Here is a 16,607-nt window from a genome sequence, read left to right on the forward strand (position 1 = left end):
AAATGAACTCTAGGATCCCTCAAAAATGTAAAATGCTATGACTTTGTAATTCTAAGTTATTGGCAGCTATCCCTTTTGCTTTTTTTGAGAGGGAGACTATGGTGGGTTGCAAATAATTTGTGTACGTAAATACCCTATGTCTTTTAGGGGTCTACAAGGTCCCTGACTCCTCACTGCCTGATTTTTTTTTTTTAATTCATAAATGCCATAGACCCAAAGCCCTCAAAGATGATTTTTCCAATTTTGCTTTTCCTGCTCACATTTATTTGGCCAACTAGGATTGACATAGGCACTGGACTTGCAATTTCATTAGTAGGGGAAATTACCAGGTGAAGAAACTCCCTCTATCAATGTAGATTGGCACCTTCTTTGCAATTTATAGTCTTAAGTAGTTGCCTGGATCACTGAGAAGTTGAGTTGCCCAGGGCCAAGGAGTTACAGTACTTTTTAGTAGCCAGGCTTGAACCCTTGGCTCCAAGGTCATCTCTGTTTGCTGTAAGTAAAACAAAAATTGGTGAAATATGTGAGCAAAAATGGACCGGTTGAATTATAAAACTCTCTCAAGATCTCTGTCCAACATTTGGCAGTGTCCCTAGGCAATTGACAAAAGATATCTACTGGATAGCCAGTTGTTAAACATTCCATCTTATTTGGCTGTGACTTTGTCAGTTGCAGTTAATTGGATCTGTTGGGGGAAAATAGTTGGGAGAGATTATATCACAGTCAAAACATGTTGCTGGTAGATTATATTCAGTGGTCTGTTTTCCATAAGAGTGACAGCAAATTGTGTCTCTTCTGAATTCTCCCTGCTGTAATAGGCAAGCTAAATCTTCTCAACTAAACCCTTTTTCTAAGTGTTTGTAGACATATGAGAGACAGAAAAAAAAGAAAGATTAGCATGGATATTCATGTTATTAAAAACCTGAGAAAAGGGTAGTTTTTTATGATAGGAACAAAAATGGAAGGGACTTTAAGGGACATCTGATCTAATTCCCTAAGTTTACAAAAAGAAGAAAATTTAATTGCAGAACAGTGAAAAGATTTTAACCAGGGCTGCACAGCTTGGACAAGAACTTATTTTGACCACATTCAGTCTTTTCCTCTTTCCGCTATAATTGTCCTTAAAAGCTTTGGATGATGATGGGGAACGGAGAGGTTAGGCCTTGGCTTTATCATTAATTCAATGTATTAGTGTCTTAACAACTCAGTCTGCGCCTTAGCTTCTTAATTTGTCAAATAAGGACATTAATGCCAGCCTACCTGACAGAAACAATATATAGTATGCATGCATATACATGCACACAACGTGCATATCTATATACATATGTGGATACATGTGTGAATACACACACATACTATATACTGTTCCTGTCAGTAGACTGGCATTAATGTCCGTATTTAACTAATATGTATGGCATATATGATACATGTGTGTATACGCACACATATACAGGCATACACATGCACGTGTAGTATAAGCATGTATATACATAATGCATATTGTATATGCATTTTTGCATATGTGAATACACACCATGTATCACAAATATATGCATGCAATACATGCTTATGTGTATATACATACTAGCACGTGTACATCCACACATACATATATTTTTATGCACACAGATATATGCATGTGTATGTAAACACATGCATTCGTATACACACACGTACAGAATTATAAATTACTGAATAGAAACAAGGTATTAATAGTTTCAAAACCTTGGATTCTGGCCTCTTTAGATTTAAATAAGAATCTGGAAGGTAAAAGAGGATAAATAAATGTACAGTAAACAAATAAATACAAATAAATGTACAGTAAATAAATACAAATAAAATGTCTACGGATAAATATGTATAAAGAAGGAAATTAAAAACTATTTGGGAATCAATCCTTGTTTCAAGCATTTCAATAATTAGCCATACTCAAGTGGAGCTTTTAATTGGAGTAAGCCACAAAGCCAGCTTTCTTAATTAAGTCTGGCAAAGTATCCTCATTTACTATTCTTTGGGTGGCCTTCTTAAGCTTTATATTTGACTCACGCTTAAGATCCATTAGGCCGGGTCACTGCCCCTGGTGTGGGGCTAGTAAGAATACTTATTGGGAATTATGCTTTGCTGACCCATCCTGATCTCTCTTTGTAGTGTTCCCAGGGCAGGCTCCCTAGCAAAGGATATCCTTAAGAAAGTCAGAGCATGTAGCATAACAGCCTCCCTCAGCCAAGTGTCCTCTCACTCTCTTTCTTTCCAGAATGACTCGGAAGCAAACGTCTCTGAGCAGCAGTCATTTCTCGTGGTCGTTGCTATTGATTTTGGCACTACGTCTAGTGGCTATGCCTACAGCTTCACAAAGGAGCCAGAATGCATTCACGTCATGAGGTACGAACTTTGGGGCAGCCTTGTCATACCTTTCTAGAGTGACAGGATAATGACAGGTCACTTAGCGTAATTGGAAAGGGGCTTCTAATGGCCCTGAGCATATACAAAAGACTGGGAAGTGGGTTGAGATATGAAATAGATGCATGGAAGTAAGAGAAGCAATGAATTGGCCTTAGATTTAAAGTGAAAGAAAAATTCCATAATCAATGAAATGTGTTCTGATTTTAACTTTGTTAAACTAAAGCGTGTAACTATCACTGCCCTCCCATCTCCTCCTCAGCCTGGTTTGTCAGAATTGAAAACAGAATCAGCTGCGTGAGAGGAGAAAACAGTGCAAGAGTTATAGGTTGGTTTAATATGAAGAAAGGAAAGAAATAAGCGTTTATTAATTGTTTACTGTATGTGAGACACTGTTCTAGGCCCTGGAGATACAAGAGACCTAGACGTAGATGCAGATATAGATATACACATACATACATATGCACATATACATATTCACAATATAAATGCTGGTGGTGATGATGGTGATGATGATGATGTAGTAAATTGCTAGGGATAGGATACGTTCATTAGATTTAGATTAGATTCTTTGGGATCCTTCTTATTTGAGATCCCTGATTCTATCACTTAATTGTAGGGATAGGGACTAGCCCTGTGATTACACTGGTATTTAACTCCCAAGTGAGGAAATTCCCTTGGTCAGTATAGGTCAATGTCCTCTCTGTGTTGAATTATACTCTGAGAGATTTACCTAGATCACTGAAAGGTTAAATGCCACATCCTAGGTCGTGCAGCCCACATGTGTCTGAGGCAAGTGTTGAAACACAGTCTTACCAGCTCCAAGGTTAGATTTCAGTTCACTAAACCACACTGCTTTTCAACCTGTGTCTTCCTAAATGAGATTTTAGAAATGTTAATAAAATGGATGTTATCTCAAATTCTAGATTTTTCTGATGTTGACTAATATTCTTTCTTTATAAAATTGAATACAATTCATTGTGATGGCATATGTCATCTAGATTACAAAATAGCACTTTCCAAGGTGAAATTTTGGAGAGAACATTGGATTTGGAGACAGGAAGGACTGGGTTCAAATCCCACAACAGAGATTTATTAGCTCTATGATTTTTGAGCAAGTCAACTTAACCTCTCTGGGCCTCAGTTTCTACAAAATGGGGATAAGCACTTAATAAACTCTTGCTTCCTTCCTTTCTTCACACTAAATCATCCAATCATTGTGAAGCTCAAATGAGATAATGCACACAAACAGCTTTGTACTTTAAAGAAATAAATGCGGTTAATATAATTGCCAAGAAAAAGCAAAAATCCTGTTTGCAAGAAGAGCCTAGGTTATCATAACAAGTGATGTCCTGTTGCTAACTAAGAAAACACAGCCAAGTCAGCTAAATAAATGTTATATTTGTTCTGCTGTCATTGACAACATGGATGGAAAACCAGAAAGTGTGTTGGTGGGGTAGGAAGTGGGGACATTCTCCTTGAGTTAATTTCTATTAGAGCTGGGGTAAATATTTTTCCTTTTCCAGGTAACATTTATTGGGGTTTTTTTTAAGTGTTATTTTCACAAGATAGACTAACAACAGAGGACAGGACACCAAGAGATAGAGAGGGAAATAATATGAATTGCTTTAGAAAGAAAACCTCTAAAACATCTTCTTGGCCATTTTTGACTCCATGATGTTCTTTTTCTAGATCCATTATCCTAGGAGATAAATCCATTACTGAATTTTATTCCAACAAGAAATATTTATATAATCAACATCTTGAATAATGAAGTTAAAAGCGAGAATGTTCAATGCCATTTTGGTTTGGGCAGCTAGTATTCAACTGAAGCAAAAATGACTGGAGAATGGATGTAATGTTTGTTAATGTAGAAAAAACATCAGAAAGAAGAGCAACAGGAAAAATCATTTGCAAACATTTTATTTAATAAGCATTTATTAAGCATTCACTAGATAGGCGGTGCTAGGCTCTAAAAATGGCACAGTCCCTGATCTCAGTGAACTTTGCTGATTGCATGGGGAATGTCTCTCACACACGGATAAGTTAAATAAAAGCCAGGATGTTATGGGTCAGAGAAGAGAGCCAGACAAATGCTTTAGGAAAATTAGGGGAGGGAAAGAATTGCAGATGGGAAGGCAGAGAGAAAATGGGGGCAGACTGTTGTCAGTCTACAGCTGGCCCTTGCTAAAAAAGAAACAAATGCAATGACGGTCCAAACAGAGTTTACCTTTTCTCATGTTTTGCTCTTGTAAACTGGTCTCATGCATCTTGTCCGGGTTGTTTCCTAATTATGTTCCATTTGAGGAAATGCATTTGCTTTCACATAGAGCCAAATAATTTATGGTAACAGCATAAGAAAAACCAACAGCCTCTCCCATACCGCATTGCATCGTATCACAGATGTACAATGCTTCAGTCAAATGCACCCAGCCTCTCACACCAACTCTACCGTAAGCTAGATGGCATATTACCATTTTAACCTCTAAAGCTAAAAAGATTTTTTTCTCTGAGTCATTCATGGAAAGCTGTCTTAATAAGTTGTGGGCTTTTGGATAGACTACAAAGAGTGATGTCTGTTTATCACCATTTTTAAAAGAATTAGTTCAATTTCAACAAATGTTTGTCAAACAATGTGGGAATCATTTGAAGAAACTGAGGGTATTTATTTAGCCTAGAGGAGAGATGTCTTGCAGGGAATGTGATAGTTAAAGTATTTGATAGCTGTAGTGCAGAAAAAGGATTAGACTTGTTTTGTGTGGCCTGAGAGGACATAACTAGTAACAAGAGGGAAGAAGTACAAAATGGTAATTTTAGGCTCAATGTAAGGAAAAATTTCCTAAGAATTAAGCTTTCAAAAAGTGGTATAGACTTCCTCAGAAGAAAGTGGTGTTCTCCTCAGGAGAGGTCTTTAAGTGAAAAGGATGGATTAATACTTCTTTAGGTATTATGTAGACAGATTTTTGTTCGGGTGTGAGTTGAATTAGATGACTTCTGTGGTCTCTTCTAATACTAAGGCTCTGGAATTACGGGATGAAAGATATACAAAAAGCTTAAATAATGTTTGTCTATAGATATTGGTGGCCTCATTCTTTAGAATTTCCTTAAATCAATTGAACTTTTATTAAATTCACTTTGATGTTCCTGAATATTCCTAGAAGAAAGCATATGGCTTAGGAAATAGGCAGAATGGAAGTTCCTTGAGGGCAAGACTGTTTTGTTTTAGCACCTAGTATCTCCAGTTCCTCTTACTTAGTAGGAGGATGTTTGTTGAATCATTGAAATGATAGCATTAGAGACAAACATTTGATTAAAACATTTAAACATTTGATTAAAAGCCATGTATTGAGCAGCTCCGGTATGCTCTGAGCTATTTGTGGGGATGAAAGCATCAAATCACATTAACATGTATATCATTAGCACTTATAGACTGATGAAACCTAAGGAAAAAGGGAACTCTTGTAGTAGAGACAGCATCGGCTCGGGAGTGAGAAATTGTGGATTTTAGGTCCAGTCTTGCTATTAGATCTAGATACCTACAAAGTCTTATAGCTAGTAAGATGTGTGACTTTTGGGAAATTACTTCATTTCTTTAGTCTTCTGTTACTCCGTTTGTAAAACAAGGGAGTTGGACCATTGCTTCTAGTACTGTAATAAGGCATGGTCCCTGCTCTCAAGGAATAGAGACTCATAGGTAAGACCTATATTATGAAGTGTTATCCACTTATTTTAATTTTTACCCAAACCAAAGTAGCAGATGCACTTAGATATTTAACAGTAGCCCATAGTAATGAGAATCCAGTTGAAAAAAATAATCCTTTTTTTTGAAGGTGTGGTACTAATTATGACAGCCAAATGCTTAATATGTATCTTCCTTTATTTCCTAGGCGGTGGGAAGGTGGAGATCCTGGTGTGTCTAATCAGAAGACACCAACCACCATCTTACTGACTCCAGAAAGGAAATTTCATAGTTTTGGCTATGCAGCCAGAGATTTTTACCATGATCTGGACCCAAATGAGGCCAAGCAGTGGCTTTACTTGGAAAAATTCAAGATGAAACTCCACACCACTGGTGTAAGTAATAATAGCTCTTCCATGCCCTAGAATTAGTAATAGTTAATGAAAGCAAAGAGGAAGAGGACCTATGGTTCTTTCAAACAGTAGTTCTCAACCCATAATGAATCCGGTTTTCTTAAAGAGCAGCACAGAAGAAAAAAAGATGCTCACCCACAATTTAATCTTCATCCACTCGAATTTCAAATAAATGTATTCCATACAATGGAGGAAATTTATTGTGGGAGAAGATGTTGGGTGGGTCATGTAAAAAAGGTGACAAGCCATGGACTATATGACTAAGTGCCTGGATTCCATAGGACAACAAATTATAAATCAGAAGGCCCAAAACTCAGTCAGATGAGCCAGTGGTCTGATTATTTGAACAGAAATGGAAATGGTGAGCACAGGATTGTTAATTCTAATGTTGACTGGATCTGGGCTGAGTAATGAGTGATGACAGACAGATGATCTCTAAGCACCCTTGAGCACCTAAGTCTGTGTTTGATCTTAAATAATATTGTTCGCACTGTCAGCTGTGTAAGTCAGGGTGGTAAGAATTGTGGAAAACTGTTGCATAAGGCAATTGAAGGAATCAGTCATTTAGGCTAATTTGGTTTCAGAGTCCTGAGTTGAATCCAGAACTGTTGCTTAACTACCTGTGTGACTTTGGATAAGTCTCTTCAACTCTCTGGGCCTCAGTTTTTTCATGTTTAGAGGAGAGAATGGAACTAGCTAATTTTTAAGACCTAGTTCCTGCTCTGCTTAGAGTCAGTGAAAAGTGGATTCTCTGGGTATCAGGGAATTCAGTCAGTGAGAGGACATCACAAACTCGTTCCCTCCCACCCTAACCAGAGTTGAGAATGGCGGTTCTAAAAACACAGAGACTCAAGTGAGCAGGAAACGAACTACTTCAGCTCAGCTTAGGAGGCTATGATATGATGCTGTACCTACCTCGGGGTTTAATGTGTAACACTGTAGCCCATGTGGGATGCCAGTCATTGAAGGTTCTTTCAAACATGAATGGCAAACATTAATTAGAACGCTCGAATCAATCATGAATCCCCACTGATTTTATCAGCCATAACAGGTCCATTTGTTAAGTGGGATTTCTGCTTTCTTTTGTTTCTCTCCACTCCCATCCTCCAAGGAATTTCAGCATCATTTTTTAATGACCATTGTCCACCCCCATCATTTGATACAAAGCCTTTTACATGCCAACAAAGCTTCCTATGACTTAATAATGTTTCCTGTTGCTCTAGTGCTCTGGCAGGGAAAGTGATGCTACTTTTACCCCTGGGCTCTCAACAAATTACACAGCTTCAAGCCTTAAAATAACTGCTTTTTTTATTTCAGTTCCTGAATTTGTCACTCAGTTTGAATGGAAATCTCATGTCCATACAGAAGGCATACACTAGCATATTTGCATTATTAAGGATTATTGTTCTCCCCATCCAGTCTCCACCCCTCACCCCCTGGGATTTTCCCAAGAGCTGAATCAAGTTGTATTAAGTGTGAAGATTGCATGTGCATTCACATTTTAAAATGGCCTGTAAGTGGAAGGCATATAACTGTATCATGTAGATTTTTTTTTTGTTAAAATGCTACTATTGCTGGCCTTCAAGGTGTCATTTTTTTGGTGCTTTCTCAGACTCCTCTTCCTACTCTTCCATCATGGATTTATGTCATAGAATTATGAATCTTAAAGTGGCGAGGGGCCTCAAAGGTCAAAGAATGCAATCCCTACTGGAAACATGAATCCTCTATAATATCTTTTGTACCTGCAAAAAATGGGCATACAAATAATCAGAAGAGGCATACCCAAATCAGCAAAAGCCACCAGAAAAAGGGGGGGGGAGCTACAAAAGGCTCTCAAGCCACACTTTGAAGAATATCCACTTTTTTGGGAAAATAATCAAGATAAATATTAGAGTTTTGATCTACTCCCTCAAGACAGGGGTGGGAGCAGGGAGAGGAAAAAAAAAAAGAAAGAAAACATAGCCTGAATTCCCTCATCTCATTTTCTTTAAATTTAGAGGTTTCTATCATGTAGAATAAATTTTGCAAGACTCAAAAGGCAGATATTTCCTTTATGTCATTCTTTCAATAATAGTCCTTCTCTTTTTCTAGAATCTCACCATGGAGACAGATCTGACAGCAGCAAATGGGAAGAAAATCAAAGCACTTGAAATCTTTGCTTATGCCCTGCAGTACTTTAAGGAACAAGCATTGAAGGTAGGACTGACTGCTAGTTCAGTCTATCACAGTGTATTTGTGAGGAAAGTACATGCTGGCCTGAAATAAGTTAAAGATTAGAAGTAGCTGTGCTTGAGATTAATCATGTTACCTTTCGTAAGAATTCTGTGCCAATTTGGAATGCTGAAATGTTCCAATCAGTTCCAAGTGTTTTCTCTTATGTTCAGATTAAGGGTTTTATCCATTGTGAATCATTTTGCTAATATTCAAAGAGGAATGAAATTATCTTAACCTTTTCCTTTCCCTCTAAGTGTTGATGGAAGTGATTGGTGCATGAATTTCAGATCCTTTGATGATTTATCCTAAAGGAGAGAATTGCTGTGGTATACAAAGGAGGCTTGGAAACCAAGGAGATGAGAGGACAGAAGATAATGAAGAAGTATATTTTAAATATGTTATTAATCCAAGAAACATTTGTGGAGTACCTACTATGAAAGACCCTGTGCTAAGAGTTATACAGGAATATAAAAATACATCAGACACATTTATGTCCCTTCTTTAAGCAACTTATAGTCCAGTAGAGAAGTTAAGGCATACACACAAATAACAATAATTCAAAAAAAGTATTTTATAAGAGTTATATAGTTCCTGATTGGGTTGATTATGAAAGACTTTGTGGATATTTGGACTAGGCCTTGAAGGATAGGTAGGGTTGAATAGAGAGCACGTCTCATGCTGGGCAGAAGGAACAGTACGAACAAAAGTATGGAGGTGAGAAAGCTTATGGAATATTCAAAGTTTGTTTGGAAATTCATATTAATCATAGGATCATAGGACCTAGAATTGGAAGTGGCAGAAAGTAATAACTCTGTCATTTTAAAGTTAAAGAAATTTAAGCCCAGAGAAGTTAGTTGACCAACAAGAGGGCAGACTATGTTTCACATGACTGAACATTTAGAAACAAAGGTATTCATTAGCTCAAAGGATGATTGAATAGTAACCAACATAGGCTTGGGTCAGCATTTACAATGTCCAGATAGAATAAATAAAATTAAAATTTAAAAATGAACCCAGAAAATATAGGATTTGTTTTTTCTATATAGAAAATTGTAGCCTGAATTATGACTGATAATTCGATAAGCCTCATAATTTCTCAATCAAGATTTTTTCCAAATTGTACAACATGTGAACCATCACGAAACACCAACAAAAGGCATTTCTAAAAACAGCTCTCCTTGAAACTTAAGAAAAAACTGTTCTTCACAACCATAAACTCTTCATGTTTGACTAGAGTTTTATATAGCACATAAGGTAATAACATTTTTTTTGGATCCAGTCCCAAAACATGTCACATGTTTCACCTGATTTCAAAACACTGAGCAGGCTTTAAAAAAGGAATATTTTACAAAACAAAGAACTTAACTACAGCTGAATATTGGTCCAATGCAGACATATCCAAAATGTTTTTTTAGGGGGAAAGACTGGTAAATGGCAAACATTACAAGTAAATTAGTTCAGTAGGAGGGTGGATCAAGCACAAGATAATTATTCAGGCTAGTGGGTAATATGAGATACTTGTCAGGAAAATAAATATTTGCCAGATCATTAATCATTTGAAATGTACTTTATGGCAACTAGAAGCCGACCGCAAACTTGACTGAAGAGATAAGTTAATATGTGTTTGGGCTTAATGTTAGTATGTCTACACAGATGGCAACAAAACACATCCAGGAACCATTGCAGCCGTAGCTTTTAATGAAACTGAGCAGCATGACTTGTCCAACATGAGGATTTTTATAAAAATGGTCGATGCTTTTGGATCTCTGTCAATCCTACAAATGAATGTCCAGACCGCCTTAATTATCTTAACCTTAAACTAAAGTTCAATTCAATGGCACAAGCATGTGCAAGACGCTGTGGTAAACTCGGGGGATAAAAAGATAACACCAAAATATTGCTGATGTCATGCAGCTTGCATTCTGTTGGGGAAATATATAAGTAAGAAAATACAGAACATATGCAAATGAATACAAGGTCATTTCAAGAGGGAGAAAGTGCTGTTAACATGGAGAACAGAATAGACTTGATGTGGGAGATGGCACCTGTGAAGGTATCTAGAGGAATCTCTTTTTCTTCTTTGTTTAACCATCTCTCTCTCCCCTCCTCCCATCTTTCTTCTTTCTGTCAGGAAATCTTCTTGGCATATTGTTGAATGGCATGAAATTTAACCTTGCTGAGCCCCATGCTGCCAAAAAAAAAAAAATGAAATCTCACCATCAGCCTTTGGTGCTGTTATTAATGCTATGTTCAGGCTAGGCTGAGAAACAACCACAACATGAGTCCTCATGGCAGGAAAGCTCAGATTATAGTAGTCAAAAGAAAAATATTCTTGAGAGATGACTTGTTCATTTTTATATTACTATTTCCTTTTGGTTTAGGAGCTGAGTGATCAAGCAGGCTCTGAGTTTGAAAATTCTGATGTCAGATGGGTCATCACAGTGCCTGCTATTTGGAAACAGCCTGCCAAGCAATTCATGAGACAAGCTGCTTACCAGGTAAGATAGTAGAAAGATAAGAAGGAAGGGAGAAAGAGAAGTCAGACCCTGGAAATCGTGTCATAATCAGCGATTATAGCGTTTCCCTAGAGCAGGAATCTAAAACACAATATATCATCTCCTGACATCTAGAAGTCTTCAAAGACCATTGCACTAAATCATTTTTTCTTAAGGAAAAAGGAGAATTGAATGCCTTCTGAGCTACTTGCAGTGATGTGAGAAGGTTAACAATCGGACTATCAGGCACAGAAGAAAAGAAATCATACTTAGTTAAACGTTTTTGTCGTGCATGGCTATTTTTTATTTTTGTTTTTGCTTTTAGCTGTATCAGTCATCTTGGTCATGTTTCACCATAGATGCTTTGGGAACAAAATTCTGAAATGAGAGTTTGAGAATTTCTATATCAGGCTGATTAGATGGGCTCCAGTTATGCATAAGACTAGTGAAATAGGAACATCTGGATGGTGAGACCTAAGGATAAGGACAAAAGCAAAAGGGCAGACAGAAGCAGTCTAAATAAGACTGATATGGGAGATGATAACGTATCTAGCATAGGATGTCAGTCAGTCAACGAACATTTGTTAACACCTACTGTGTGCCAGGAACTGTGCTAAGTGTGGAGGATACAAAGAAAAGTAAAAGACAGTCCCTGCTCTCAAGGAGCTCACACTTTAATGGAGGAGACAACATGCAAAATCTGTCACAAACAAGATGTATGCAGGATAAATTGGAAATAATCAACAGAGGGAAAACACTAGAAACAACAGCAATCAGGAAAGCTTTCCCATAGAGGATGGGATTTCAGCTAGGATTTGAAGGAACACAGGAGGCAGAAGTAAGAAGGGAGAGTATTCCAGGTATTAATATTAATATTCTTTGTCATCATCATGTTATTAACATGGTTAATGAAGGTTAGGATTGAAAATGTCTGGTTTTTAAAACACTCTTAGATTCCATTATTTAACTCCGGACGTTGGATTCTGGGCAAGCTTTTGAATGAATTACATTGCCGCCTTTTCGTTAACTCCAGTCCTCTTGTTATCGTGGCCATTTGAGATCTTGAGCCCAGCGAAGCTTTCCAGTATGTGAAATAGCAGCGGTTGATGAACTGGGATAATCAGGAAATGGCTATCTGAGAAAGCGACAGTGGAAATCACAGGAAACAAAAGTCATCCTTCTGACTTTCATTTTCCAGCTTATGAGGCAGTTGTAGACTTTAGCCAGTAAAAATGTCATTTCACATTTTTAGCCCTGATGAATTAAGCAAGAACAGATGGATAAGTGACTGTTTTTTCCCACTAAGTTATCTCCGGACGATAGTCCTGGAAAAGTACATTCTCTCCTACAGAGAGGGCTTCAGAGGGTGTTCTGTGGGGTCTAGAGTGAACAGAAACAGGAAACCAAACACAATGGAAGCATCTGGAAGGAAATTGGCAGAGCCTCCCAGATGTGGTAGCCCCAGTGAGAATGCCATTACAGAGAGCAAAACAAACTGGTATCAAGGATCCCTCTAAGGCTGAGGTTCTTAAACTTTTTTTGTTATTTTGGACACCTTTGGGAGCCTGGTGAAGTCTATGGACCTCTTCTGAGAATGATGTTTTTAAATATATAAAGTAAAATACATAGGATTCCAAGGCAAACTGATTGAATTGAAAAACATTTATCAAAAATATTTTTAAAATCAAAATCCCAGATTAAGAACTCCTGCTCTAAGCAATTTGCATCTATTATATGCAAATGGGCAGTAGTTTCTGAAGAACAAAATCAAATGTTATAGACAAATAAGTAAACACTCCCTCAATTCAGAATGCTTCCTCAACATGTCTGTTTTAGGCTGAATTCCAGGCAGTGTGATTTGATGCCAGTGTGCACAGTTGAATCATAAGCAAGTACTATTCAGTTATTCTGCTCTGTGGAGATGGACAGATAATTAAATGTCTGTCTTGATTAAAGAATGGGGGGAAAGCTCCACAAAAACTGTTTTTTAGGGTGTTTTTGTTTTTTTGTAGATTACATTAGACTTACATCCCACCAGTATACCTTCTGGAAAAATAAATCAAGAATGATATGAAAGTGAATGCCACTTCTCTATGACCAAAATTAGTGTCTTTTTCATTTATTGTACAAGAGCAGGTGAGATACTTAACTGAATGAGCAAAAAGACAGAACTGGACTCAGAGTCCTTTCTGAGGGTGAGCAGCTCATCGTGAATCGTGATACATTCTTGCATACTAGGCATGTGGATGAGATGGAAAGATAAGATGATAAGATGGGTCAGTGGATTTGGAAGTGGTTGAATGACTGAACCCCAAAGAGTACTCATCAGTAGTTCAAGGTCACCTTAGCAGCCGAAAGGGTATGTGCCTGGTCGTGCATTGTTAAACGTTTTTTAGTAAATGACTTGGAAGACGTCAGAGATGACTTGCTTGTCAGGTTTGCATATGACACAAAATTGTGAGGGAGTATTGCTAACAGTCTGGATATGAGAATCTGGATGCCAAAAGTTGTTGTTCTTTGTCCTTTGTTCTTGGAGAGGACCAATGACATTGGGAAGGTGATGTCATGACTTACAAGTGAATTGCATTTCAGTGAGGCAGGGCTGTGCAGAGTTACCAACCTTACTCTTTCCTCTGGAGACATCTGGATCCAGTGGCAAGATATAGATTGGGGTGACTGGCAGGGACCTCAGATGCAGTGGGAGACCTTGGCCTTTTCAAGCTAAGTTCTTTCCCAGGTCTCAGTTTGTCCGAGGCAGTGCCTATTCAGTGATTAAGGCTAGGTAAGAAATAAAGCAAAAGACAGCCCCTTTTACCTACTCAAAAAAAAAATCAATCTGGGAGGCCCAAGTGTCTGTTAGTCATTATTTGGGCTTTGTTGGCTTAATGTGAGTGTAAATAGCAATTGTTTCTATTCTGGCCAGAAATCCTGAGGGTCTTTCCCTCCTATATTGATTTATTTTTTGACTAGGTAAAAGAGGTCATCTTATTTCTTACCTAGCCTTAATCACTGAATGGGTGCTGCCTCAGACAAACTGAGACCTAGGAGAGACCTTAGCTTAAAAAGGCCAAGCTCTTGAGTCACCCTGATCTATATCTCACCACTGGACCCAGATGGTTCTGGAGGAGAGACTGAGGCTGGTAACTTTGCACAGCCCTGCCTCATTGAAATCCAATTCACTTGCAAGTCAAGACATCACCTTCCTGATGTCATTGGTCCTCTTTGAGAATGAAGGATGAACAATAATTTGTGAGTAGTAGTAGCTGCCAGTTCCACTTAGGCAGTTCTTGATCCTTCCTTCCTTCCTTCCTCTGTCCACATGGGGAATCATGCACTTACATGTGGGTGCTCTGCCCAAAGGAAAGTGGATTTCTTGAAATAGAGCTCTGGAAAAACCAGGCTTTGGTAAGGCCCATTGGGATTTAAATGGAGCTACTTGAGTATGCCTTAAACCCAAGTCACTCTGGCTTTCACTGATTGACCAATAATAAGTCCTAGCCCGAGCCTCTGTTGGTCATTGTTTGGGTTTTGTTGGCTCATAGTGAGTGTGAATTGTAATTACTTCTGTTCTGGCCAGAAACCCTGAGGGTCTTTCCCACCAAAAGATAGTGACAGCCTAGAATGATGGTTTGCTTTGAATAAACTGAAATTTTAAAGTGATAAAATACCATACTTAAGTTCCAAGAATCAACTTCAGAAATCCAGAGTCATGGAAGTGAGGCTTGATGTCATTTAGCTCTGAAGAAGATCTGAGATGTGTACTGCAAGCTCACTATTGTGATGTGGTAGCTAATATAGGCAAAGCTGTCCTAGGCTGTGTTAGAGACCGGGTCCAGAACAATACAGATAATAGTATCACTACATTCTGCCCGGGTCAGGAATAAATTGACATCAGGAGGATAGTACACCGTTCTGGACATCACATTTTAGGAAAGGCCCAAAAAGGCTGGAGCATGGCCAGAAGATGGTGACCTAGAGGACAAGAGAACTGAAGAACATGCTATTTCATCAGCAATTGAAGGATGTGGGGATTGTTAGCCTGGAAATGAGGAGGTATGGGATGGATGTGATCCATATATTCAAGTCTTTGAAGGGCTAACACATGAAAGGCTCACTGGGCTTATTCTAAGAACAATTGGGTAGAAGCTGCAGAAAAACAGATTTAGGCTAACATAAAGAGAAATAAAAACTCCTGAAAATTAGAGCAATCAAAAAGTGGTATGAGCTACCTTGGGAGGGAAGGAGTTTCCCTTCACTGGAGGTCTTCAAACAAAGGCAAAAACCCATCACTTGTTAGGTTTCTAAAGGCATTCTTGGCTAGGTACAGGCTGACCTTGGTGTTGGCCGAGCTTTTAGATTGCATGTTACTGTGAGCTCGTGGCTATGAGAGGCTGTTTTCTGTACTGGCCAAATGAAATACTTCATTTTAAAGATAGCAAGTCCCTACCAGAACATTCTGCTTTGGAACAGATGATTCTTCCAGTGTGCTGCCTTTAAAGCATCACCTCTACCTGACTTCAATGCCAAAGAAATGTCCTTAAATTGAGTATATGATTTGGAAATTGTTCATTCCCCAAGCTTTTTTCCATCACTTAGGCAAAATAATTTATTAAATGAACCTTATGTCTTAAACCTTAGAAATCATCTAGCCTAATTCCCTTACTTTACAGATCAAGAAAAACCAGGTACATAGAGGAGAAGCAGCTCACCCAATGTTAGACCACCCTCTGTGGTAGAGCCACAATGTGGGTTCTTGGCCAAGCCATATCTAGATAAAGTTAGGATTCGGTCTTTACCCACTGAAGATCCAGTTAGTTTTTGGAAAGTCTCTGAGATGAAGTTCCCAGAGATGAAATGAGTTAATTCTGTATCTGTTATAACCTAAAGACTCATCAGGATTCTCCAGCCCCTTCAAGAATACTTCCTATTATATATACCATAGTATACCTTATTGTAGTACAGCAGGCTGGAAGGAAAGAGAAAAACAAATCACCATTTAAGGCCCTTAAAGACTTAAAACTGCGAGGCAGCTCCTATTATGCTAGGATGCCATCAAGACATATCTCCAGTAAAAAAAAAAAAATTAGCACTGTGACCTAAAATACTTTCTATGTGTGAGTCCAGTCGATTACAAAATGTGCAGACAATCCCTAGCTGTTGGTCTCCTTTTCAATGAATGGCATTGTAGAGAATGGGGATTAGTGATTCCTCTTTGTACAGTGATCTCATCTACCATACAGACACGTTTTACAGCAGCCTTCCTTTTTGAATTAGCTGCAGAGGAAAAAAAAATTAACATACTGGGAGAACAGAATTTGTGCTAATGCAGTCCTTTTTTATGGCTCAAAGACATGCCAGCCTAACACTTAACCTTGGCTGGCTGGCCGGGTTGTTTTTTTCCTCAGC

The 16,607-nt window shown here is 38.2% G+C and overlaps 1 protein-coding gene across 1 annotated transcript in view; it reads left to right on the forward strand.

The window, feature by feature from the left end:
• HSPA12A (heat shock protein family A (Hsp70) member 12A) overlaps positions 1-16,607 on the forward strand; it is a 101,706-nt gene that overhangs the window by 60,723 nt on the left and 24,376 nt on the right. The window contains exons 3-6 of the mRNA XM_036736006.1: positions 2,255-2,382; positions 6,288-6,474; positions 8,584-8,688; positions 11,088-11,204. Coding sequence (XP_036591901.1) covers positions 2,255-2,382; positions 6,288-6,474; positions 8,584-8,688; positions 11,088-11,204 — 537 coding nt within the window. The remainder of the gene's footprint in view (positions 1-2,254; positions 2,383-6,287; positions 6,475-8,583; positions 8,689-11,087; positions 11,205-16,607) is intronic.

Source organism: Trichosurus vulpecula, chromosome 8 (assembly GCF_011100635.1).
Source record: "Trichosurus vulpecula isolate mTriVul1 chromosome 8, mTriVul1.pri, whole genome shotgun sequence".
NCBI classification, from domain to species: Eukaryota; Metazoa; Chordata; class Mammalia; order Diprotodontia; family Phalangeridae; genus Trichosurus; species Trichosurus vulpecula.